The 27658-nt window shown below is 41.1% G+C and overlaps 1 protein-coding gene across 4 annotated transcripts in view; it reads right to left on the bottom strand.

The window, feature by feature from the left end:
- TSC2 (TSC complex subunit 2) overlaps positions 1-27658 on the bottom strand; it is a 213609-nt gene that overhangs the window by 59690 nt on the left and 126261 nt on the right. For 2 of the 4 annotated variants that reach the window (XM_053694513.1, XM_053694515.1), the window contains 6 exons: positions 25140-25304; positions 23778-23930; positions 21022-21131; positions 20707-20904; positions 20225-20443; positions 9187-9252 (listed from right to left, as the gene is read on the bottom strand). In XM_053694513.1, coding sequence (XP_053550488.1) covers positions 9187-9252; positions 20225-20443; positions 20707-20904; positions 21022-21131; positions 23778-23930; positions 25140-25304 — 911 coding nt within the window. The remainder of the gene's footprint in view (positions 1-9186; positions 9253-20224; positions 20444-20706; positions 20905-21021; positions 21132-23777; positions 23931-25139; positions 25305-27658) is intronic. The other 2 variants (XM_053694514.1, XM_053694517.1) reach the window with 1 other exon arrangement.

Genomic DNA, 27658 nt, shown 5'->3' with positions numbered 1-27658 from the left:
AAAGAGAGAGAGAGATGGAGAGAGATGGAGAAAGAGAGAGAGAGATGGAGGAAGAGAGATAGAGGAAGAGAGAGAAAGAGAGAGAGAGATGGAGGAACGAACATGAGAGAAAGATGAAGGAAGAAGACAGAGAGATAGATAAAGGAGGGAGATGGAGAGGAAGAGAAAGAGATAAGGAAGAGAGAGAGATGGTGAAAAAGAGCTGAAAAAAGCGAGAGATGAAGAGGGAGATAGAGATTGAAACCAAGCGAAAGAAGGGTAGGGAGTAATAATCAGCAAATGTGAGGATCAAGGAGAAAGACAAAGAAATTAAAAAAGGAAGAAAGAAAGAGAGACAGAAACATTACTGAGGAATACATAGACCAAAAGAGAGGAAGAGATGAAGGAGGAAGACGAGCGAGAAAGATGAAGGAAAGAGAGAGAGAGAGAGAAAGATAAAGGAGGAAGACAGAGATGAAAGAAAAGAGAGAGAGATGGAGAAAGAGAGATGAAGGAGGATGACAGAGAGAGAGGGATGAAGGAGGAAGACAGAGAGAGAAGAGATGAAAGAGGAAGGCCGAGAGAGATGAAAGAGGAAGGCCGAGAGAGATGAAAGAGGAAGGCCGAGAGAGAGATGAAAGAGGAAGACAGAGAGAGATGGAGGAAGAGAGAGAGAGATGAAGGAAGACAGAAAGAGAAATAAAGGAGGAAGAGAGAGATGAAAAAGACAGAGAGAGATGGAAGAAGAAAGAGAGAGAGATGGAGGAAGAGAGAGATGAAAGAGGAAGGCCGAGAGAGAGATGGAGGAAGAGAGAGAAATGGAGGAAGACAGAAAGAGAGAGAGAGAGAGAGATGAAGGAGGAAGACAGAGAGAGAGAGAGAGAGATGAAGGAGGAAGACAGAGAGAGAGAGAGAGAGATGAAGGAGGAAGACAGAGAGAGAGAGAGAGAGAGAGAGAGAGAGAGAGAGAGAGATGAAGGAGGAAGACAGAGAGCGAGAGAGAGAGAGCTGAAGGAGGAAGACAGAGAGAGAGAGAGAGAGAGAGAGAGAGAGATGAAGGAGGAAGACAGAGAGCGAGAGAGAGAGAGCTGAAGGAGGAAGACAGAGAGAGAGAGAGAGAGAGAGAGAGAGCTGAAGGAGGAAGACAGAGAGAGAGAGCTGAAGGAGGAAGACAGAGAGAGAGAGCTGAAGGAGGAAGACAGAGAGAGAGCTGAAGGAGGAAGACAGAGAGAGAGAGAGAGAGAGAGAGAGAGCTGAAGGAGGAAGAGAGAGAGAGCTGAAGGAGGAAGAGAGAGAGAGCTGAAGGAGGAAGAGAGAGAGAGCTGAAGGAGGAAGAGAGAGAGAGCTGAAGGAGGAAGAGAGAGAGAGCTGAAGGAGGAAGAGAGAGAGAGCTGAAGGAGGAAGAGAGAGAGAGCTGAAGGAGGAAGAGAGAGAGAGCTGAAGGAGGAAGACAGCGAGAGCTGAAGGAGGAAGACAGCGAGAGCTGAAGGAGGAAGACAGCGAGAGCTGAAGGAGGAAGACAGCGAGAGCTGAAGGAGGAAGACAGCGAGAGCTGAAGGAGGAAGACAGCGAGAGCTGAAGGAGGAAGACAGCGAGAGCTGAAGGAGGAAGACAGCGAGAGCTGAAGGAGGAAGACAGCGAGAGCTGAAGGAGGAAGACAGAGAGAGAGATAAAGGAGAAAGAGAAAAAAAACGGAGAGGTTGATAGAGAATGGACAGAGAGAAATTAGGGGAGACTGGAATGGTAAGAGAAGACACAAGCAAAATACATGAAGGGAGAGGTCTGAAGGGCTGGTGGGTGGATTGGGAAACAGTACAGAGTGAGGAGGTCTCAATTCCACCCCCAAAAAAATTATTATTTACAACCAACTACATTTAACATTCAGTAGTTTCTTATTTGCCAATATATGTTAGCTGCAGATTTAGTTTACTTGATGGTCACAATACTTTTGATGCAACAGACTCTCATTCAGCAGGCGTTAAACACAAGGCTGAAGCAGGCATCTGGTCATTATATCTACAGACTGCAATAACTCTACATAAACACACTCTGATACATAAGACTTGGGTACATTTTGTGCAGGTATTCTGATTAAAGGGACGTTCTAGTTTAAAATAAAAATGTTCTATTTTGTTAGACAGTTTTTTTATTTATATTGTTTTTTTATTTAAAACTAATTCCCTTTTTGTACTATGTGTTTAACTCCATCAAAAGGATTAAACACTTGATCAAAGTTGCACTTCTGGGATACTCCCATTCTCCTCAAGATAAGAATTAAGCCAGTGATTGAAGCATACACATGTATGCTTGATTCTTATATGTTCACCAACTTTATCCACATCTGTTGTCACATAGAACCACAGCCAGGGATAGGCACAGACAAAGGCTGTGGCGGACATTTTCCAAAGTACAGACCTTAGTGAAGGACACCAAGGTAAATTTGAAATTAAAAACATTATTTTATAGTGCTGGGTGTTATTATACTGATGCAGATACCACTGATCCTATAACCAGCCCTCCTCTGGCTATACACATGTGCAAGTGTCACTACTGTGTCATTATATAGTGCTGGGTGTTATTATACTGATGCAGATACTACTGACCCTATAACCAGCCCTCCTCTGCCTATACCCATGAGCCAGTGTCACTACTGTGTCATTATATAGTGCTGGGTGTTATTATACTGATGCAGATACCACTGATCCTATAACCAGCCCACCTCTGGCTATACCCATGTGCCAGTGTCACTACTGTGTCATTATATAGTGCTGGGTGTTATTATACTGATGCAGATACCACTGATCCTATAACCAGCCCTCCTCTGGCTATACCCATGAGCCAGTGTCACTACTGTGTCATTATATAGTGCTTGGTGTTATTATACTAATGCAGATACCACTGATCCTATAACCAGCCCTCCTCTGGCTATACCCATGTGCCAATGTCACTACTGTGTCATTATATAGCGCTGGGTGTTATTATACTGATGCAGATACTACTGATCCTATAACCAGCCCTCCTCTGGCTATATCCATGAGCCAGTGTCACTACTGTGTCATTATATAGTGCTGGGTGTTATTATACTGATGCAGATACCACTGATCCTATAACCAGCCCTCCTCTGGCTATACCCATGTGCCAGTGTCACTACTGTGTCATTATATAGTGCTGGGTGTTATTATACAGATGCAGATACCACTGATCATATAACCAGCCCTCCTCTGGCTATACCCATGAGCCAATGTCACTACTGTGTCTTTGTATAGTGCTTGGTGTTATTATACAGATGCAGATACCACTGATCATATAACCAGCCCTCCTCTGGCTATACCCATGTGCCAGTGTCACTACTGTGTCATTATATAGTGCTGGGTGTTATTATACTGATGCAGATACCACTGATTCTATAACCAGCCCTCCTCTGGCTATACCCATGTGCCAGTGTCACTACTGTGTCATTATATAGTGCTGGGTGATATTATACTGATGCAGATACCACTGATTCTATAACCAGCCCTCCTCTGGCTATACCCATGTGCCAGTGTCACTACTGTGTCATTATATAGTGCTGGGTGTTATTATACTGATGCAGATACCACTGATCCTATAACCAGCCCTCCTCTGGCTATACCCATGTGCCAGTGTCACTACTGTGTCATTATATAGTGCTGGGTGTTATTATACAGATGCAGATACCACTGATCATATAACCAGCCCTCCTCTGGCTATACCCATGAGCCAATGTCACTACTGTGTCTTTGTATAGTGCTTGGTGTTATTATACAGATGCAGATACCACTGATCATATAACCAGCCCTCCTCTGGCTATACCCATGTGCCAGTGTCACTACTGTGTCATTATATAGTGCTGGGTGTTATTATACTGATGCAGATACCACTGATTCTATAACCAGCCCTCCTCTGGCTATACCCATGTGCCAGTGTCACTACTGTGTCATTATATAGTGCTGGGTGTTATTATACTGATGCAGATACCACTGATCCTATAACCAGCCCTCCTCTAGCTAAACCCATGTGCCAGTGTCACTACTGTATCATTATATAGCGCTGGGTGTTATTATACTGATGCAGATACCACTGACCCTATAACCAGCCCTTATCTGGCTATACGCATGTGCCAGTGTCACTGCTGTGTCTTTGTATAGTGCTGGGTGTTATTATACTGATGCAGATACCACTGATTCTATAACCAGCCCTCCTCTGGCTATACCCATGTGCCAGTGTCACTACTGTGTCATTATATAGTGCTGGGTGTTATTATACTGATGCAGATACCATTGATCTTATAACCAGCCCTCCTCTGGCTATACCCATGTGCCAGTGTCACTACTGTGTCATTATATAGTGCTGGGTGTTATTATACTGATACATGTACCACTGATCCTATAACCAGCCCTCCTCTGGCTATACCCATGTGCCAGTGTCACTACTGTGTCGTTATCTAGTGCTGGGTGTTATTATACTGATCCAGATACCACTGACCCTATAACCAGCCCTCCTCTGGCTATACACATGTGCCAGTGTCACTACTGTGTCTTTGTATAGTGCTGGGTGTTATTATACTGATGCAGATACCACTGATCCTATAACCAGCCCTCCTCTGGCTATATCCATGAGCCAGTGTCACTACTGTGTCATTATATAGTGCTGGGTGTTATTATACTGATGCAGATACCACTGATTCTATAACCAGCCCTCCTCTGGCTATACCCAAGTGCCAATGTCACTACTGTGTCATTATATAGTGCTGGGTGTTATTATACTGATGCAGATACCACTGACCCTATAACCAGCCCTCCTCTGGCTATACCCATGTGCCAGTGTCACTACTGTATCTTTGTATAGAGCTGGGTGTTATTATACTGATCCAGCTACCACTGACCCTATAAAAAGCCAATTTTTGGCTATACCCATGAACCAGTGTCACTACTATGTCTTTGTATAGTGCTGGGTGTTATTATACTGATGCAGATACCACTGACCCTATAACCAGCCCTCCTCTGGCTATACCCAAGTGCCAATGTCACTACTGTGTCATTATATAGTGCTGGGTGTTATTATACTAATGCAGATACCACTGATTCTATAACCAGCCCTCCTCTGGCTATACCCATGTGCCAATGTCACTACTGTATCATTATATAGCGCTGGGTGTTATTATACTGATGCAGATACCACTGACCTTATAACCAGCCCTCCTCTGGCTATACCCAAGTGCCAGTGTCACTACTGTATCTTTGTATAGAGCTGGGTGTTATTATACAGATGCAGCTACCACTGACTCTATAAAAAGCCCATGTTTAGCTATACCCACGTGCCAGTGTCACTACAGTGTCTTTGTATAGAGCTGGGTGTTATTATACAGATGCAGATACACATCCAGTATTTCACTCAGGCTTTAGTTTTTCCATAACTTATCACCCAATATCGCTAGCTGTCTCTTGAAAAGCCACTAACTTTATTCACACTACATATTTTTTTTTATTCCTATTATTTAATCAGAAAAAAAAAGATATACTAAGGTTGTGGCGGACACTGCAAGGGCTAGTCACGGACACCAGTGTCTGTGTACGGACACCTTGCCTATCCCTGACCACAGATTTTATGTGTTTGACCCCTTTGTAGGATTAAGCATGACAAAAGGAAATTAAATTACAAATACAAAGTTCTAAAAATAGAGCATTTTACTTTTACCAATGAATATCCCTTTAAATGACCATTAAATGCAATGGAATTGCAAAAGACACACGCATAATAAAAAGATGATGCAATAGCACTTTGAATTTCAAATCAGTAGTAGATTTGTTTCTGGCAAAAGTTTATACCAATTTAACACTGCCTGCATCACGTGACAGCTAGCCAATCACAAAACGCATGTGCAATGTGTATACACAAATGTCTTGCATGATTTAGAAAGAACATGCAATTTTTAAACAACGTTCCAATTTACTTCTATGATCTAAATTTGCTTCATTCTCTTCATATCCTTTGTTGAAAAGCATATCTAAATAGGCTCAGTAGCTGCACATAGATGCCTCATATGACTGGCTCACCCATGTGCATTGCTATTTCTTCAACAAAGGATATCTGAAGAATGAAGCAAATTAAATAATAGAAGTAAATGGGAAAGCTGGTTAAAATTGTATTTTCTATCTGAACCATGAAAGAAGAAAAAAATGTGTTTCATGACAATTTAAGTTACAACATTTAATGCTATTTTATACCTACCCTGAGGATTTAGTAAAGAGCTTGTTACATTGTAATTTCACACAACAAAGCTCACGTGCATTTATAATGCAGATTCCAACCCCTAATGCCATATCCATACATTAGAGAGCAACAGTTGTTTGTGATTAAAGTTCCCCATAGGAAGGTTTAGTAGTTAGATTAGTAAAACCATCTCCTTTTCAGACACCTAAGAGCTAGATTACAAGTGGAGCACATTCAATAGCTGTTATCTTCTGTGCAAAGAGTAACGCACAATTTGGGATAACAAGTGGATGGATAAATATTTTAAAGGACCGCTAAACACAGTAGAATAGTATAATCAATAAATGCATAATAAAAATACTATGCAAAATCACTTAGTTTAAATTTCAAATGAATAGTAGATTTTTTTCTGATTGTATTTTCCTTCCTAATGCATCATGTGACAGCCATCTGCCAATCATAAAATGCATAGAAGTATATTCTGTGAATCTTGCACATGCTCAGTAGGAGCAGGTGCCACTGGAAAAAAAAGACTGTGCACATTTAGATAATGGAAGTAAATTGGAAAGTTGTTTAAAATTGCTGCTCTATCTGAATAATGACAGTTTAATTTTGACTTGACTATCGCTTTAAAGGGACATTGAACCCAATTTTTTTCTTTCATGATTCAGATAGAGAATGCAATTTTAAGCAACTTTCTAATTTACTCCTATTAGCAATTGTCTTCATTCTTTTGCTAACTTTATTTGAAAAGAAGGCATCTAAGCTTTTTTTTTGGTTCAGATCTCTGGACAGCACTTTTTTTTATTGGTGGATGAATTTATCCACCAATCATCAAGGACAACCCAAGTTGTTCACCAACAATGGGCCAGCATCTAAACTTACATTCTTGCCTTTCAAATAAAGATACCAAGAGAACAAAGAAAAAATGATAATATTAGTAAATTAGCAAGTTGCTTAAAATTGCATGCTCTATCTGAATCATGAAAGAAAAAAAAAATGGGTTTAGTGTCCCTTTAAATTAAAGGGACATTAAACCCAAAACATTTCTTTTATGATTCAGATAGAAAATACAATTTTAAACAACATTCCAATTTACTTCTATTATCTAATTTGCTTCATTCTTTAGATATATTTTGTTAAAGAAATAGCAATGCACATGGGTGAGCCAATCACGAGGCATATATGTGCAGCCACCAATCAGAAGCTACTGAGCCTATATAGATATGCTTTTCAGGAAAGAAAATCAAGAGAATGAAGCAAATTAGATAATAGAAGTAAATTAGAAAGTTGTTTAAAATGGTATTCTTCATCTGAATCATCAAATAATTTTTTTTGGTTTAATGTCCCTTTAAAGCATCTTAATGCACCCGGACCCTTTTTTTTTAGTACATTATTCTTTTAATGAATATCAAAGGGAGCTCTTTTAGCACACTTATTGAACTTGCATTACAAGTAATGAATTAAGTGTTGCTCTTAAAGTGACATAAAACTCCAAAAATGTCTTTCATAATATAGGTGCTGATTGGTGGCAATATATATATATATATATATATATATATATATATACACTATATATATTTCGTCATTGACTTACCAATTTGTTTAGCTAGCTCCCAGTAATGCATTGCTACTCCTTCAATAAAGGATTCTAGAAGAACAAAGCAAATTAGATAAGAGAAGCAAATTGGATGTTCTATCTGAATCATGAAAGAACAATTCTGGGTTTCATGTTCCTTTAAAGGTACAGTCTAGTCCAAAATAAACTTTCATGATTCAGATAGAGAATGTAATTTTAAACAATTTTCCAATTTACGTTTATCACCAATTTTGCTTTGTTTTCTTTGTATTCTTCATTGAAAGACAAACCTAGGCGGCTCATATGCTAATTTCTAAGCCCTTGAAGGCCGCCTCTTTTCTCAGGGCATTTTGACAGTTTTTCACCACTAGAGGAAGTTAGTTCATGTGTTTCATATAGATAACACTGTGCTCACGCACATGGAGTTACCTAGGAGTCAGCACCGATTGGATAAAATGCAAGTCTGTCAAAAGAACTGAAATAAGAGGAAGTTTGCAAAGGTTTAGATACAAGGTAATCAGAGGTAAAATGTATATTACTATACAGTGTTGGTTATGCAAAACTAGGTAATGGGTAATAAATGGATCTTTTATCTTTTTAAACAATAAAAATTCTGGGTTTCGTGTCCCTTTAAGTGCAACCCAAATTACCACTGTAAAATGTAGTTCTTTTAAAGACCTGAAGTAAACCATTATTATTATTAGTATAGTACATGACTACATGGAGAACAGCGCACTCCACGCACTGCACTCCTCCATATGTCTATTATGTGAGGGACTTAGTGCCCCTGTGCTATCTGACATACAGATGTTAGCGCACTCAAGACTACCGCTTGAGTGATATAAAATATCGCTGGAGAGTATCCTTGTGCAGCTTAACTTTTTGAATTTTAGTATATATACAAAAGTAAAGCCATGTTTTTCTTTTGATGACTTCTTTTCTTCTTTAGGTTGTCATACAATAAATTATTTTCATAAAATATTAAAGAATATTTTTTGGACATGTAATATGAGCTGAAAAATACAAGCACTATTGATTGTACTTGAGGGACGTCTGCACGCAATAGTGCTAATAATATGTTTGTGCTCCACTTGTAAACTAGGTCTATATGTAATATTCCTTAACTCCTTAGCTGCCAGACAATGCTGGAATACATTCTGTAGCAGTATTCTATGGCAGGCAAGGGTACTTCTGATAGATGTTGATAAACAGGCTGACCCAAACGCATGCAGTACAAAGTATCCCATGCCACTGATTTTGCACATGAAACTTTTCTGGGTTAGTAATAAACACACTATAGAAAAATACTTGGTAAAGGGAAAAACTAGGCAATCATTAACGTCATTAAAAAAAAAGGTCAGTCTCGTTATGTTTCACGATCTCTCAGTTGTATATACCTGCCCAGGATATACTCCTAAGCAACTTTCCTTGACCACTGGACTGGGAGAGAGAGACAGAAGCCACTGTAACAGGAAAGGAAAATAAGATTACACACTGGTGTAATCGGTTTCTTCTCAGTGATTTCTAGAGCAGCGAATAGAGGTAAACGGCCTTGTAAAGCTAGAGGACTGGCAAACACTAAGCTATAGTATTCACTAAGTGTCTAATGCATTAGTGCTTAGTCATAGAAAGAGCAATAAATCTGGCCTGCAAGCAATGATTCACTTGAGTTCCGAAACTGATGCTGCAGAAGAACCAACCAATCACACAGCTGTATTAAATTTACTATACAACAAACAGCAATGATTCACCTCCTGCTTCGTTCTGTACCAAGGAACGTTTTTTCTATAGTTATGACAGGATGATCCTGACAGTGTTACATTTCTGTGCAATGACAACATCTTGCTGTTGGTAACCCAATGGGCTATGTTTTTTTAATGAACAGTCGAGCACCAGGAGCTGATAGGGTAAGCAGGAATGCACCACAGGCAGAGACGTCTCAAGGAACCATATATAGGAGAGGGCCACTCAGGGTTCCACAGTCAATGGTAGAGTGGTTATTAATTGCACTAAGCAGGAATGCACCACAGGCAGAGACGTCTCAAGGAACTATATATAGGAGAGGGCCACTCAGGGTTCCACAGTCAATGGTAGAGTGGTTATTAATTGCACTAAGCAGGAATGCACCACAGGCAGAGACGTCTCAAGGAACCATATATAGGAGAGGGCCACTCAGGGTTCCACAGTCAATGGTAGAGTGGTTATTAATTGCACTAAGCAGGAATGCACCACAGGCAGAGACGTCTCAAGGAACCATATATAGGAGAGGGTCACTCAGGGTTCCACAGTCAATGGTAGAGTGGTTATTAATTGCACTAAGCAGGAATGCACCACAGGCAGAGACGTCTCAAGGAACCATATATAGGAGAGGGTCACTCAGGGTTCCACAGTCAATGGTAGAGTGGTTATTAATTGCTCTAAGCAGGAATGCACCACAGGCAGAGACGTCTCAAGGAACCATATATAGGAGAGGGTCACTCAGGGTTCCACAGTCAATGGTAGAGTGGTTATTAATTGCATATAACAAAGACCTATTAATAAGATCATGAAGCATTCTATACATATATATTTGCACATATATACAGCTGTGGAAAAACATAAATTATGCTTACCTGATAATTTTCTTTTCTTCAGATGGAAAGAGTCCACAGCTGCATTCATTACTTTTGGGAAATACAGAACCTGGCCACCAGGAGGAGGCAAAGACACCCCAGCTAAAGGCTTAAATACTCCTCCCACTTCCCACATCCCCCAGTCATTTTGCAGAGGAACAGTAGAAGAAATATCAAGGTGAAAGGTGCCAGAAGAACAAAAATAACAGACGCCCCACATTAAAAATACGGGTGGGGAGCTGTGGACTCTTTCCATCTGAAGAAAAGAAAATTATCAGGTAAGCATAATTTATGGTTTTCTTCATAAATGGAAAGAGTCCACAGCTGCATTCATTACTTTTGGGAAAACAATATCCAAGCTATAGAGGACACTGAATGCAAAAACGGGAGGGTACAATAGGTTGCCCAATTTGAGGGTACCAAGCCTGAAACCACTACCCAATAAAAATCTGCTTCGTCCGAAGCCGATAAGACATTAAGAAAAGAAAGCCCCCAAGGACAATGACCAGCAAATAGTCCAGAAGCCCGACTAGAGACCGTAAGACAGACTCAACTGAGACAACTCTCCTCCAGGAGACACCATCGCCCAGCAGCGAGTCCCCAACCACACACCCCTTACTAGTGAAAGGGATCAGCAGCCGAAAAACCCTAAAAAAGGGAGAGGACAAGGAGGAACCACAGAGATTCCCGGAAATACCCCAAAAGGTAACAACAAAAATGCAATAAAATGAAAACCCCAAGGAGCGAGTCAAGCTCACAGAGACCCAAATGGGACCCGACAACAAGGGGAGGCAACGCCCGGACCAGACAGAAACCTCAAGGCTTTAGGAGCGAGGAACAAAACAGAGAAAAAACTTCTCCCAAACACCGTGCAACTGAACCCAAGAGACAACTGAAGACAAAGTCCTCAAATTGTCAAAAAACTCCGAATATGCGAGTATTCAAAAAACACACGTGTAGCGGACCCAGTAGGAAAAACCCAGAGTCGAGAACACGCTGCTGTTATTAGGATAACACAGAAGAAAACCAAGATATCAGCCTGCTAAACCACCACCGAACGGTGTGCACACTCCAGGCAAATCCAGGCCACCAGGCCTGCTCCAGAACTCTAACAGGGAGAAACAGAACCTCAAAGAAGCTCACCGTGTCTCCAAGACCCGAGGATGAGCAACAGATTTCAGATCCTACTCCCACCCGGGACAGCCCAAGCGACAGGCAGATCTGTAAAAAAGGAAAACAATGGATTACAGAAGAATCCCAACCCCAGTCCCTTGAAAAGGACAGAAGAATGGACTTAGCCACTCCAACAGAGCTTGGGCGTCAGCCCAAAGGCTCCACCCGAGACACAGGCAAACAGGGCCATAGGACCCAAAGAGGGCCAGCATAAAACTCACAACAACCTCAACATGGAGTCAACAGGCCCAACGATGGAACAGAACAACCCCAGAGAGCAGACCTCTCTCCTAACAGGATAAAAAACATCTGTTCCTGTACACTGGACAGGCCAAAGGAAAAGAAGCCCACTTCCATAAGGAGACTAAACTAGCCCCTCGAAGAAGTAGAGCACATGATAAGGGATGGTGCACATGTCTACAAGACATGAAGCCATAGATTGAATAGGAAAAAATCTAGCAGACATCACCAATGAACATGGCAGAACCCCCTAGAGGGGGAACCAATATCAGTCAAAAGCAAGGCAAGCACCAAGGAGCAAAAGCGCTCAGAAAACCTGGCCAAGCTGCAAGCAAGCTCAACTAACCAGACCAGAAACCATAGCCCACATTCCCTGGAAAATCAGAGCATCCCGAGCCATCCCTAGGATGATAACAGTCCGGTAACATCCTGCAGCGGGATCCAAGGAGTGAGCCAAACACTACACCAACCAGAAGATCCACGACATAGGCCCAAGCCCCAAAACTGTTTAAAACAACAACACCTCAGGGAACCAAATGCCCTGATATAAAGAAACTGAGCAATAGGGGAACAGGCTATCCCAGAGAATGGGAACAAGAGTCCCAACCCACAGAGCCGTCCAAGACTCAAGAGCCCAACAGTCGCAAGGGGATATCATCTACCGCCCTAGGTGTTCCCAGGCGGACTACCATCCAAGTACTGTCCAGACCTGGCCCTGCTTAGCTTCCAAGATCAGACAGAACAGATGCATACAGGACAGAGTGACAGTATTCTTGAGGACAGAGTCACCCGAATAAACAAAGGCTAGTCTCCATAGCACCTCAAAGTACGAAACCAGAGGACAACACCCCTAGATGGCTCAGTTGCAGTCCCTTGATTCGAGCCCGAGGAACAAGGCGCTCTAGTAAGGCCTACGGAACATAACTGACTGACAAATGTCAACTGGGCCAATTCCGAAATTTTAACAATCTCAACATCAGAATGCTCCATAACTGGATAAGGAATACAAAAAACTGGACTATATAAGAAAGAATTTAAACGGCACCTGACACCCACAATGGCTGGGGGCACTCACCACCTCCTAGGAACCAGACATTCTCCGTCGCCACACATTCTCCGTCGCCACACAGTCAGGAATGTGGAAATGGGAAACCAGATGTAAGCATGCCCGGTCACAAGGTAAACTGTACAGCCAAAAAAAAAGCGTGCCCAACAACAAGGTTGTGTCACTTACAAGGCCGTTATGTTCAACAATCTCCCTCAGGAGATATTAACCCTTAATTCCAAGATACAAAAAGGAGTCCCACTTAGACCCTATAGTTTCGTAAATCCTGCAAGGTAGGCACCTTACCGGAAAACATTTGTGTTACAGTACATTCATGAAGAAGTAAATAACAAAATTTAAGCTTACCTGATAAATTTCTTTCTCTTGTGGTGTATCCAGTCCACGGGTTCATCCATTACTTGTGGGATATTCTCCTTCCCAACAGCAAGTTGCAAAGAGGACACCCACAGCAGAGCTGTCTATATAGCTCCTCCCCTAACCCCCACCTCCAGTCATTCGACCGAAGACAAGTAAGAAACAGGAGAAACTATAGGGTGCAGTGGTGACTGTAGTTTTAAAAATAAAAACACCTGCCTTAAAGTGACAGGGCGGGCCGTGGACTGGATACACCACAAGAGAAAGAAATTTATCAGGTAAGCATAAATTTTGTTTTCTCTTGTAAGGTGTATCCAGTCCACGGGTTCATCCATTACTTGTGGGATACCAATACCAAAGCTTTAGGACACGGATGAAGGGAGGGACAAGGCAGGAACTTAAACGGAAGGCATCACTGCCTGCAAGACCTCTCTCCCAAAAATAGCCTCCGAGGAAGCAAAAGTATCAAATTTGTAGAATTTAGAAAAAGTATGAAGCGAAGACCAAGTCGCCACCTTACAAATCTGTTCAACAGAGGCCTCATGTTTAAAAGCCCAAGTGGAAGCCACCGGCTCTAGTAGAATGAGCCGTAATTCTTTCTGGAGGCTGCTGGCCAGCAGTCTCATAAGCTAACTGGATTATGCTTCTCAGCCAAAAAGAAAGAGAAGTTGCCGAAGCCTTTTGGCCTCTCCTCCTCCTAGAGTAGACAACAAACAATGCAGAAGCTTGACGAAAATCCTTAGTAGCTTGTAAATAAAACTTTAAAGCACGAACCACGTCAAGATTGTGTAACAGACGTTCCTTCTTTGAAGAAGGATTAGGACACAGTGACGGAACAGCAGTTTCCTGATTGATATTCTTATTAGATACTACCTTAGGAAGAAACCCAGGTTTGGTACGCAAAACTACCTTATCTGCATGGAAGATCAGATAAGGGGAATCACACTGTAAGGCAGATAGCTCAGAAACTCTTCGAGCCGAAGAGATAGCTACTAAGAACAGAACTTTCCAAGATAAAAGCTTGATATCTATGGAATGCAAAGGTTCAAACGGAACCCCTTGAAGAACTTTAAGAACTAAATTTAAACTCCATGGCGGAGCAACGGGTTTAAACACAGGCTTGATTCTAACTAAAGCCTGACAAAACGCCTGAACGTCTGGAACATCAGCCAGACGCTTGTGTAAAAGAATAGACAGAGCAGAGATCTGTCCATTTAAGGAACTAGCTGATAATCCCTTTTCCAATCCTTCTTGGAGAAAAGATAAAATCCTAGGAATCCTGACCTTACTCCATGAGTAGCCCTTGGATTCACACCAATGAAGATATTTACACCATATCTTATGATAAATTTTCCTGGTGACAGGCTTTCGAGCCTGAATCAAGGTATCAATGACCGACTCGGACAAACCACGTTTTGATAAAATCAAGCGTTCAATCTCCAAGCAGTCAGACGCAGAGAAATTAGATTTGGATGTTTGAATGGACCTTGGAGTAGAAGGTCCTGCCTCAGCGGCAGAGTACATGGAGGAAAGGATGACATGTCCACCAGATCTACATACCAAGTCCTGCGTGGCCACGCAGGTGCTATCAAAATCACTGAAGCTCTCACCTGCTTGATCTTGGCAATCAGACGAGGGAGGAGAGGAAATGGTGGAAACACATAAGCCAGGCTGAAGGACCAGGGCACTGCTAGAGCATCTATCAGTGCTGCCTGGGGATCCCTTGACCTGGACCTGTAACAAGGAAGCTTGGCGTTCTGACGAGACGCCATCAGATCCAGTTCTGGTTTGCCCCATAGTTGAATCAGCTGGGCAAATACCTCCGGATGGAGCTCCCACTCCCCCGGATGAAAGGTCTGCCGACTTAGAAAGTCCGCCTCCCAGTTCTCTAATCCTGGGATATGGATAGCTGAGAGATGGCAAGAGTGAACCTCTGCCCACAGAATTATCCTGGAAACCTCCATCATTGCCAGGGGGCTTCTTGTTCCCCCCTGATGGTTGATATAGGCTAAAGTCGTGATATTGTCCGACTGAAATCTGATGAATCTGACCGCAGCTAGCTGAGGCCAGGCTTGAAGAGCATTGAATATCGCTCTGAGTTCCAGAATGTTTATCGGAAGGAGGGCTTCCTCCTGAGTCCACGAACCCTGAGCCTTCAGGGAGTTCCAGACTGCGCCCCAGCCCAGAAGGCTGGCATCTGTCGTCACTATAGTCCACTATGGCCTGCCGAAACTCATTCCCCTGGACAAATGGACCAGAGATAACCACCAGAGAAGAGAATCCCTGGTCTCTTGATCCAGATTTAACAGAGGAGACAAATCTGTGTAGTCCCCATTCCACTGATTGAGCATGCAAAGTTGCAGTGGTCTGAGATGTAGGCGGGCAAACGGAACTATGTCCATTGCCGCTACCATTAGGCCGATCATTTCCATACACTGAGCCACTGACGTCCGAGAAGTGGAATGAAGAACACGGCAGGAAGTTAGAAGCTTTGATATCCTGACCTCTGTCAGAAAAATTTTCATTTCTACTGAATCTATCAGAGTTCCTAGGAAGGAAACTCTTGTGAGAGGAGAGAGAGAACTCAGAAAGGCCAGAACAATGTCTGTATGGGACTTGGCGATTTGAAAAGTCGACGGCTGGATCAGAATTTCGTCTAAGTAAGGAGCCACCGCTATGCCCCGCGGCCTTAGAACCGCCAGAAGGGACCCTAGAACCTTCGTAAAGACTCTTGGCGCCGTGGCTAACCCGAAGGGAAGAGCCACAAACTGGTAATGCCTGTCTAGGAAGGCGAACCTGAGGAACTGATAATGCTTTCTGTGATTCGGAATGTGGAGATAAGCATCCTTTAAGTCCACGGTAGTCATATATTGCCCCTCCTGGATCATAGGGAGGATGGTTCGGATTGTCTCCATCTTGAAGGATGGGACCCTGAGAAATTTGTTTAGGATCTTGAGATCTAAGATTGGTCTGAAAGTTCCCTCTTTTTTGGGAACTATAAACAGGTTTGAATAGAAACCCTGCCCCTGTTCCTCTCTTGGAACTGGGTGGATCACTCCCATAACCAGTAGGTCTTGAACGCAACGTAAGAATGCCTCTCTCTTTATCTGGTTTGCAGATAGTTGTGAGAGATGAACCTTTGAATTCCAGAAGATATCCCTGGGAAACAATCTCTAGTGCCCAGGGATCCTGGACATCTCTTGCCCAAGCCTGGGCGAAGAGAGAAAGTCTGCCCCCGACTAGATCCGGTCCCGGATCGGGGGCTACTCCTTCATGCTGTCTTAGAGGCAGCAGCAGGCTTTTTGGCCTGCTTCCCTTTGTTCCAAGTTTGGTTAGGTCTCCAGACTGGTTTGGACTGGGCGAAATTTCCCTCTTGTTTTGCATTAGAGGAAGCCGAAGCTGCGCCACCCTTTGAAGTTTCGAAAGGAACGAAAATTATTCAGTTTGGTCCTTAATTTATTGGACCTATCCTGAGGAAGGGCGTGACCTTTTCCTCCGGTAATGTCAGAGATGATCTCCTTCCGGCCGGGCCCGAATAGGGTCTGTCCTTTGAAGGGGATGTTAAGAAGCTTAGAGTTTGAAGTAACGTCTGCTGACCAGGACTTAAGCCATAGCGCCCTACGTGTCAGAATGGCAAAACCTGAATTCTTAGCCGTTAGCTTGGTTAAATGAAAAACGGTGTCAGAAATAAAGGAATTAGCTAACTTAAGAGATTTAATCCTGTCTAAGATATCATCTAACGGGGTCTCCACCTGTAGAGCCTCCTCAAGAGACTCAAACCAAAAAGCCGCTGCAGCAGTAACTGGAGCAATGCATGCAAGAGGCTGGAGAATAAAACCTTGATGAATAAAAATTTTCTTAAGGAGATCCTCCAATTTTTTATCCATAGGATCTAGGAAAGCACAACTGTCCTCGACAGGGATAGTTGTACGCTTAGCTAGGGTAGAAACAGCTCCCTCCACCTTAGGGACCGTCTGCCACGAGTCCCATATGGCGACATCTATGGGAAACATCTTTTTAAAAGCAGGAGGGGGAGTGAATGGCACACCTGGTCTATCCCATTCCTTAGTAATAATTTCCGAAAACCTCTTAGGGACTGGAAACACATCAGTGTAAACAGGCACTGCAAAGTATTTGTCCATTTTACACAATTTATCTGGAACTACAATGGGGTCACAGTCATCCAGAGTCGCTAAAACCTCCCTGAGCAATAAGCGGAGGTGTTCAAGCTTAAATTTAAACGCTGTCATTTCAGAATCGGACTGAAGTAAAGCCTTCCCTGAATCTGAAATGTCACCCTCAGATAGAAACTCCCTTGCACCGGCTTCGGAGCCTAGTGAGGGTATATTGGACACAGCTATTAAAGCGTCAGAAAGCTCTGTATTTGTTCTAGCCCCAGAGCTGTCTCGCTTTCCTTGTAACCCTGGCAGTTTGGACAATACCTCTGTGAGGGTAGAATTCATAACTGCCGCCATGTCCTGTAAGGTAAACGAATTAGACGCGCTAGATGTACTTGGCGTCGCTTGGGCGGGAGTTATAGGTTTTGACACATGGGGAGAGCTAGATGGCATAACCTCCCTTTTGTCAGTCTGAGAATTCTCTGGTGATAAATCTTTAAAAGCCATAATATGGTCTTTATAGTTTATAGATACTTCAGTACATTTGGTACACATTCTAACAGGGGGTTCCACAATGGCTTCTAAACATATTGAACAAGGAGTTTCCTCTATGTCAGACATGTTTAACAGACTAGTAATGACACCAGTAAGCTTGGAAAACACTTTAATAAATGTGATACAGCAATTAAACAAAAACGGTACTGTGCCTTTAAGAGAAAAAAACTAGCACTTAAACTGCAAAACAGTGTTAAAATGTAGTAAAGACTTCGAAATTTTTACAGTGTGAGTAAGGGACTAAAGCAACATCGCACCCACTTGCAAATGGATGATTAACCCCTTAGCCCCCAAACCGGATTTAAAAAACGTCAACCACCGGTAAAAGACAGTTAAGCACCTTGCCACAGCTCTGCTGTGGCTCCTACCTGCCCTCAAATATGGTTAGGGAAGAAATAAGCCCTCTATAGTGATCCTCCGATTGCAAGAGGACTCCTCTAGGGAAGCTGGATGTCTCAGTCTGAAAGAAACTGCGCAACAGAAGCGTGAAATTAGGCCCCTCCCACCATGTACTCAATGTCAGAGGGGCCTTAAGGAAATACTCCTAGGAGTATCTGACTATGCCATGTGGAAAACTAGGCCCCAACTAAAGACTTATCACCCTCAGAGAAAAAACGTCCCATTTATAAAACATGTAAACGTTTTGTCACTAATTAATATGAGTGTGAACATGAGTATTACCCCATTTTGTAAGCATGTCCCAGTCGTTGCAAAATCACTGCATCTAGCTTACCTCAATATACACAAGGTTCTGTCAGCATTTTCTAGACTTATCCTTTCTCTAGAAATAAAAGTACTGAACATACCTCAAAGCAGGTAATCTGCAGACCAATCCCCCAACTGAAGTTATCCCATACTCTTCAGTTATGTGTGAGAACAGCAATGGACCTTAGTTACAAACCGCTAAGATCATCAACCTCCAGGCAGAACTCTTCTTCTAATTTCTGCCTGAGAGTAAAACAGCACAACACCGGCACCGTTTAAAATAACAAACTCTTGCTTGAAGGCAAAACTACACTAAGTCACCACATATCTCTTTATACTTCCTATCTTGTCGAGAGTTGCAAAGAGAATGACTGGAGGTGGGGGTTAGGGGAGGAGCTATATAGACAGCTCTGCTGTGGGTGTCCTCTTTGCAACTTCCTGTTGGGAAGGAGAATATCCCACAAGTAATGGATGAACCCGTGGACTGGATACACCTTACACGAGAAAAAACGATCTTAACGGAATCTACGCCGTGGAAACAGGAACACGGCCCTTCAACTGTGACGAAGTGAAAGGTCGACAACGCTGACCTTCGAAGGTCGACAACGCCAATTGCTTATGGAGCTGTTAAAATGAGTCAGGATGGTTTTGCAGAAAGACTCTTCCTGCATCTCCGGACTCTAACTTTGATCCAGGCTCACACTGAGAGACTGACAGGATTACTTAAAACTCCCGTCCCATGTCGAAGAGTACTACCCTCCATAAGAGACAAAACAAATTATTCTGACACTTCTCTGCCAACCTCCTGGGACGAAAGGCAAAGAATGACTGGGGGATGAGGGAAGTGGGAGGAGTATTTAAGCCTTTGGCTGGGGTGTCTTTGCCTCCTCCTGGTGGCCAGGTTCTGTATTTCCCAAAAGTAATGAATGCAGCTGTGGACTCTTTCCATTTATGAAGAAAAAAATCCCTAAGGACCTGATGATATACAGATATCCCACTGCTCAGGTGAGATGATCTTCTCAGTTAGACAAGGCCCCTCAAAAAAAATTAGAAACACAAATTTTATCTTGAGACATGTTTATGTCACTATGGAATGTTCTTAATGTTTAGGAGAGACTGCTCATTAAAATAAAAAAAACTGATTTTGTGTGATTTCTCTCCATGCCGGCGAGTTTTTGATCATCAAACCCTAAGTGAGGATGATCGCGGTTGGGAGGTACACAAGGGGCCAGCGCTTACTTAGAAGAGCCTAGAGGGCAACAGATCAACACTGAATATATATGATATAACAGTAGCAGGTATTTATAGTATCAGAGCACCTCCTTGGTTCCCTATCAGCCTCTAAGAGAGTGCCTGATTCCTTAACCCTTTCCCCAGTAAAGTCTGTAAATTAGGAAATGTAACCCCTATGGTTGCTGTAAATATCAATAGCAAGATGCTGACATTTGACAGTTGGTTTGTAGATTTTCTCCTGTTGACACAGGGTTTAAAGAATGGATCAACAGTTTAATTCAATAACAAATAGTGGTACATGACTATTTATCTGTTAAAGCAACAGAGTTAATGAGAGCTAATAGTGGTACATGTGACCAGGATTTACCCCTGCTCTTACCTGTGTTTGAGCGTTGGAGAAGGGTGGGCTTGGTTTTGGAGGAAGCAGTCAATGTTGATGCTGGCATGGAAAGGGATTTGTAGAGGGCAGTCTCCCTGTGCTCTTTAAATCTCTCCGCTGCCATAAGTGCATTAGACAGCTCTTGAAGGGGCATATTGTTAATGTCGGAAGAAAAGGGGCTGAGTGGATTCTCTAGACTCATCAGCCAACTGGTATTTCCTAGAAAGCAGAATTAAAACAGATAACAGGCACAAGGTCTATTTTAAATGTCAAGTCAAATACAGACATTTCAAATAGGGAATATCATGTCCATCCAGCCACAAGAAAGCAGGAGCAATTAGTTTTAATATGATCAGAGGGATTTGATGAGAGAATTTTATCAGACACTATACATGCTATTTACGGTCTCTTCTAATCACAGAATAAATAAAGGTCACTAACGTTAAACTCAAGAAATGTAATCATCCTTGCCACCTGCTTACCAGTTGGCCTGCGAACTAGGATCTCAGCCCAGCCTTGTGTCAGCACCGGAACAAAGTCAGCCAGTGTGGCCTTCTCTCTCTTTACTTGTGGCCTACGGGGGGTCTTGTCTGCCCTTGTTAATGGGGTTACACCAGGCTGCCCTTGTGGGGAAGATATTGAGGGTCCTTCCATTGTACCAGCTCGTAGCCCATGGCCTCCTGGAGAGGAAGAAAATATTAATACTCAGTAAGGTTCTACCATTCAACTAATCTTACTTACTTAATCTCAAATAATAAAAATCACAAAGTGAAGGGATCCCTGTAAAATGAGCTCACCAGACATGGAGCGGACGCGGTGACGTGGTGTGTGCATACTCTGTTGTTTCTTCGCCTGAAGGTCCAGCTTGGTAGGTGCTTCTCTGACTTGTTCAGTTTGCATTCCTGAGCTTTAAGAGAAAATAAACACATTGCTGTGTTGAACATTGATCCTTATGTAACCACCAAACATGCAATTGTGAAATGTACAACTCTGTGGGGACAGCCTATTTTATACTACAGTCTTTTTTTGTACTACTAAGGCTAACTAAGCAATGTGTCCTATTTTAGCACCAACACTTCTTGTCTGCTCTTTCAACGATTCAAGGTTTAAACAAGGTAGAACTACAGACATTTTTATTTATCAATCTGATAAAAGGAATGTACTCTACGCTGGCCACATGGCTATGTGAGGGCTAAAGCTCAAATATATATATTATAGTGTCTATGAAAAAAACAAAACATTGAATTCCTTATAGAACAGATACAAAAAAGTTAAAATATATTTTTTTAAAATTTTCTTCCATTATCCAATTTACATTGTTCTTTTGGATTGTTAACGAGCATATCTAGATATACTCAGAAGAGTGCATGTTTCTGTGAGCATTACATGACATCTTTAAAACAATGCACAATCTTGAACATACCTAGATATGCTCTTCAACAACGAATACCAAGAGATCAAAGTTAATTTCATAATGGAAAGCTTTTTTAAAGTGCATGATCTATCCAAATCCTGAAAGCTACATTTTTACTCATATGTTCTTTAAACAGAGGCAATACAATACTTCAAATCAAGTTTTGCGAATTAAATGACAGAGGCAAGCTTTGTCTATTCCAGTAACAAGCCCAGATTGGCTCCATCAAATAAGGCAAGTGGTGGGGAGCCAAATGGTGGTAATGTATTCAGAAAAATGTCCTGTTCAGCTGGTATGTTAATTTATCAAACAACTACAGAAATGTGTTGTAATTATATGGTGCTTATATCTCTTTAAACTGGTTTAGTGTAAAGACTAAAGCTTAACTGCATATTAACATAACCTATCATTATAATAATCGATAATATGTCCATCAAATGAAACTTCAGTACCGACCAGCTTTGTATATTAAAGTGATAGAAAACTCACTATTTGTTCTTTATTTTTTTATAAAGCTTATTGCTGTGAATGCAGCAAATTTAATGGGTGCATTTCAATTATAAAAATACGTTGTTTTTTTGCAATATACTTCCATTAGTAAAAAAGCTAATAGTACAAGTTATTACTAGTTTTCAGTGGCATACACACATATGCTGTGAGGGCCCCGTGCACTAGTATTTAAAGAGCACATCTTCTCAGAGAGTCAACAGTGGCTTTGTATGACATAAATGACGTGTTCTGAAGCAATACCACTGTCAGCACTCAGAGTATGAACACTGCTGCACGAGGGCTCACATATTTGAGTATGCCGCTAAAATAAACCTTAATTAGAAGCATTTTTGCTAATTGAAGTATATTGCAAAACTATTTTTACCTTTCTATGTCTAATTAAAGGGACAGTCTGCTACAGAATTTTTATTGTTTAAAAAGATAATCCCTTTATTACCCATTCCCCAGTTTTGCATAACCAACACAGTTATATTAATACACTTTTTACCTCTGTGATTACCTTGTATCTAAGCCTCTGCAGCCTGCAACCTTGTTTCAGTTCTTTTGACAGACTTGCATTTTAGCCAATCAGTGTTCACTCCTAGGTAACACCACGGGCATGTGCACAATGTTATCTATATGGCACATGTGAACTAATGCCCTCTAGTTGTGAAAACAGTAATACATTCTGATAAGAGGTGGCTTTCAATGGTTTATAAAATTAGCATATGACAACAATTAGCATATAATAAACTAAGAATACCAAGAGAACAAAGCAAATTTGATGACAAAAGTAAATTAGAAAGTTGTTTAAAATTACATGCCCTATCTAAATCATGAAAGTTTAATTTTGACTAGACTGTCCCTTTAAACTTACGCTCATTTCTTCAGTTCCAAGCTGCCTCCATCCACCTTTCCATAAGCTGCCCAGTTTTAAGCAAGTGGAGGTTCAGTGAATATGAAATATACTCCCCACACTATGGCTCTCTATAGCAGTGAAATATATATATTTCTACTTTTCCTATGCTGCCTACAGAGAAAAGCCAATATTTGTAAATAGCAGCAGCACAAGAGTGTGCTGCTATAGATATCCATAGTGCAGGAGGTACTGCCTGCTTGTCTGAACTTGTACGTTTATTGCGGTAATATTGCTTTTATCAGAACAGTTTATTTGCACTCAGTATATTCTTTATAAAAATGTAAACTATAAATGATGAGTTTACTATCAGCTTTAAAGGAACACTGAACCAAAAAAAAAAATATTTTGTGATTCAGATAGAGCATGAAATTTTAAGCAACTTTCTAATTCTATTATTATCAAAGTTTCTTTATTCTCTTGGTATCTTTATTTGAAATGCAAGAATGTAAGTTTAGATGCCGGCCCATTTTTGGTGAACAACCTGGGTTGTCCTTGCTGATTGGTGGATAAATTCATCCACCAATATAAAAAAGTGCTGTCCATAGTACTGAACCAAGAAAAAAGCTTAGATGCCTTCTTTTTCAAATAAAGGTAGCAAGAGAATGAAGAAAAATTTATAATAGGAGTAAATTAGAAAGTTGCTTAAAATTGCATGCTATATCTGAATCACAAAAGAAAAAATTTGGGTTCAGTGTCCCTTTAAGCAAGTTACTATATAAGGAGGAATTTACCAAGAGTCTGGGTCTTCTTGGATCTCTCCACAATCCAGCCCCAGAAGGGAGCGTGTCCCTCTTCCCACGCTGGTTGTTATAGTAACAAGTTTGTTTCCAACCAACCAGGTCTTTGTTCTTCCTCCATCCAATAGGAACTCTCCAACGGGTGATCTGGAAGCAATGACAATATAATGAGACTAGAAACATATAATTATAGTTACTTATATATATATATAAAAAAAAATGTTTGCTGATCTACTAAAGGATGGAAATTCCTTAAAAAATGCCCCTGGGTATGCAGAATATTTTACTTTCACTATTTGATCTTATTTCAGCTACTGTCAGCATTTAGTAACCAAAATCTGTGCTGTACCTAAACATGCCCTGTGATTCACAATTTTAATATTGTACCAAGGGACTGACTATTAGAGTTACTATAAAAAATATATGCCTGTCAAGCAAAAGTTTTTTTTTGTTTTAATAAACTTTTCAGATGTGGAAATTACCAGATTTATCACTTCAGTACAATCAATGCATATTGTAAAGTCAAAACAAATTAAATTTTGTACTGCAGGGGGGTGACACATTTACATGGAATGCAGGAGTCCATCTGGATATTGAAGAGCTGTCCACAGGGGCTTTAGGAGATTTGGGAGCAATTTATATATAGTTATATGTTAACTAAAACATTTAGAATATTATATAAAAGAAGACTGCTCCCAGATAGGAATAGTACCTAAGGTTTTTCTGTATGTGACCTACATTGATTTGTTGGCATGTTCCAATACATTATTGACTGATTGAGCACTATTCCAATCCAGGAGCAGTCTTCTTTTATATCGTTTATAGATTGTCAAGGAGTGGAGCACACGCCCCCACAATACAAGAGATCCACGATACACAGCATATGGCAAGGAGTATGTCAGGCTGAACACCCGACTTTGACGGAGGCTATTTGGAGAAGGTCCAAGACGCGTCAGCAAGGCAACAATACTTTACTCGTTTTTGGGCACTTAACCCTCCTTTAGTACCGATAATATCAAAGTAATATTTTTTTATATAAAGGTGGACACTTGTACTTAAATTTGTATATCTTCCATACACTCTTGTGAACTGGTGGACTCCTATATATAACATTGGCGTAATTGGGTGATCTAAAAAATTGTATTAGCTGTATCTCCCTGGTTTACAGCATTTGTCAAATCCTACTTTACTAAATCTGTAAAACCAATAAGGTTTATTTGGGTCTATCTTTAAATCTAGAAGATGATTGATTCATAATATTAAAACAAGATCAAAAGCTAAATCTAAATGTATTTAATGTACAAGAGATTCCCAGATCCTTGGTACTTAATGGAATTTTGAGCACAAGGAACTCACCGTTTAGGCACTGCAGTGAAGTTGGAAAAGACGTATCGAGCCATCATATCTAAACAGATCTCGGTCAGCTCCAGGTGAAGATTTTTCAAGCTGTCATCAGCCTGGGCCATAGAGCTCTCATCGGCAGAGCCTAAGCTGGAGCTGGTGACAGAAGTCTGCATACGGCTGTGCATAACAGGACAGAGAGTGTTTGGGAAAGTGGATAGCTGCAAAGGTGGACTGATGGAGCATGATTTGTAAGACCCTACACACTAAAAGTCTTTAACTAAAGGGGCAGTCTACACCTTAGCCATCTTAAAATCTTACCTGAGATTAAGCTGCAAGAATCACCATTTCTATATCATGCAGCAGGAAAGGTAAAAATTATATTTTAAAATGAATATAGTTTCTGGCCACTATGAAATAGCTGCCAAGCTCTGCCCACTGATGACATCACGATTTTGGCTGCATCTAGGCACTCTGCTGAATAGCATTGAAAGTCTGTTGAATCCAACTAGTGAGCCTTTTGTGATTGGATACAAATTCCAAAGAACACCAGCGAGTCAAGGCAAAAAGCGCTTTTGAATAAAAGTTATTTATTATTTCCATAAGTACACAAAAGCTAAAAATCCACAAAATAATAGCAAAAAGATGATGTCAGCTAATCCATGTACATCCTACGCGTTTCGGCCCGCTGGCCTTATTCAGACACATAGTAAAACAACTATAGCTGCCCTCTTTAAAACACTGTAGCCTAATTGGCTATGGAAAATGCTGAATTCTTATTTGCTGGTCCTTCGATTGCACTAATTGGAACTATGTTAGTGGTTTAACTCCTAATTAACCATCAGGATGTATTTGATGTGGGATAGGGCTCGCAGGTATATAAACTATACAGTTAGTCTGCTGGATAGCCATTCTTAATTGTATGTTTTACAACACCTTGGATCCTGCCTATATACCTCTTAAGCTTGTGACCATTAGGTTGCAGAGTTAAGCAATCTTGCTCACTTATAGAAGCTGTGGATAATGGGGTATCTCCAATAAATTGGGTGGTAACTATAAGTATGTATTTATTCATAAAGATGTTAGGCTATGGGCATATCACAGCATATACTAAATGTATGAGAAAGAACGCCTCAAGACTGGGGGAAAGAAAGGCTATGTAAACAACAGTGTCACATTGGACCAAATCATTGGGGCCCATTTTTTAATTGCGCTTCCAAAAGTTAATAACATCCCCCTCAATGTTTAGTCCCAGTGGTCTTCTTGTTTGCAACTGGAAAATCCAGAATGCTTCTCTATAAAGAAGCTGACTATCCCTGTCACCTCCTCTTTGTTTGGGACGTACTATCTCAATAACCTGCCAGCTCAAGGAAGAAACATCTTGATTATAATGGTAGATGAAATGGCGTGCTAGATCAGAACACTCAACATTGTCTTTAATATCATTTAGGTGTTCCCTAACACGTGTCCTAGCCTCCCTAGTAGTACAGCCTGTGTATTGGAGTTGCAGCTTACACATTCAATTAGATAGACTACATAGGTGTTATGGCAGGTACTGCAACTCTCGTGTTGGTATATTCTGTTTGTAGTCCTGGATTGGAAAGTCGACCCTATAGGTGCATTAGAGCAGGCAATGCAATTGCCAACGTTACATTTAAAATGTCCCTTTACTGTTAGCCAACTGCTTGTATGTGTTTCAACTTTTCTCAGTTGGCTAGGAGACAAAATGTTACCTAGGGTACATCCTCTTCTGGATACAAAATTGAATCCACTGTCAATATAGTCTTTTAGACTATCCTCAGTCGTAACTATGGGCAAATACTTTTTGATAATGCCACAGATTTCTTCAAATTGAGGGCTGAAAAGTATTCGAGAAGACTGGTCTAGCCGAGTCAAACCTGTCCTGTTTGCCTGGGATTTTGTCACTTATCAGGACGGCCCTATCCATACGGGTAACCTCCAAAAGGGCTTGATTGATAGTCTTTTGAGATTGGATGCCAAATGCAGCCCAGATTGTGATGTCATTAATGGGTGGAGCTTGGCAGCCATTTCATAGGGCCAGAAACAATATTAATTTTAAAATAACTTTTTTACCATTCATGCTGCATGATACAAAAAGGTGCAGGAGGTTATTTGTAGCTTATTCTAAGGTAAGAGTTTAAGATGACTAAGGTGTAGGGTGTAGACTGTCCTTTAAAGTTTTAAATTGCATTAAAAGACTTTAAACAATTAGTGCCTTGCAAATTTGAATAGTTTGTTAATTTAATAGTCTAATTTAGTTTTAAGTCTACATTTCGGAAAGCCTGGATTACAAAAATCTTAGCTTAAACAGTTTTATTGAACATTTAGAAGGCAATTGTTTGTTATTAAAGTGAATGTAAATTTTGATGCTAAATTGCCCGTTTTTTAAAAATTCGATTAAAAACAGGGGCACTTTAATTCATCAAAATTTACATTTCACTCGTTGTGGAAAAAAAAACGTACCTTTTAATCTTGACAGCCGCTCCAGCTTCTCCTGGTCGTCGCAAAGCCAT

The sequence above is a fragment of the Bombina bombina genome, chromosome 11 (assembly GCF_027579735.1).
Source record: "Bombina bombina isolate aBomBom1 chromosome 11, aBomBom1.pri, whole genome shotgun sequence".
Classification (NCBI taxonomy): domain Eukaryota; kingdom Metazoa; phylum Chordata; class Amphibia; order Anura; family Bombinatoridae; genus Bombina; species Bombina bombina.
The sequence above is the reverse complement of the archived record's forward strand: the minus strand, read 5'-3'. Positions and strand labels throughout refer to the sequence as shown.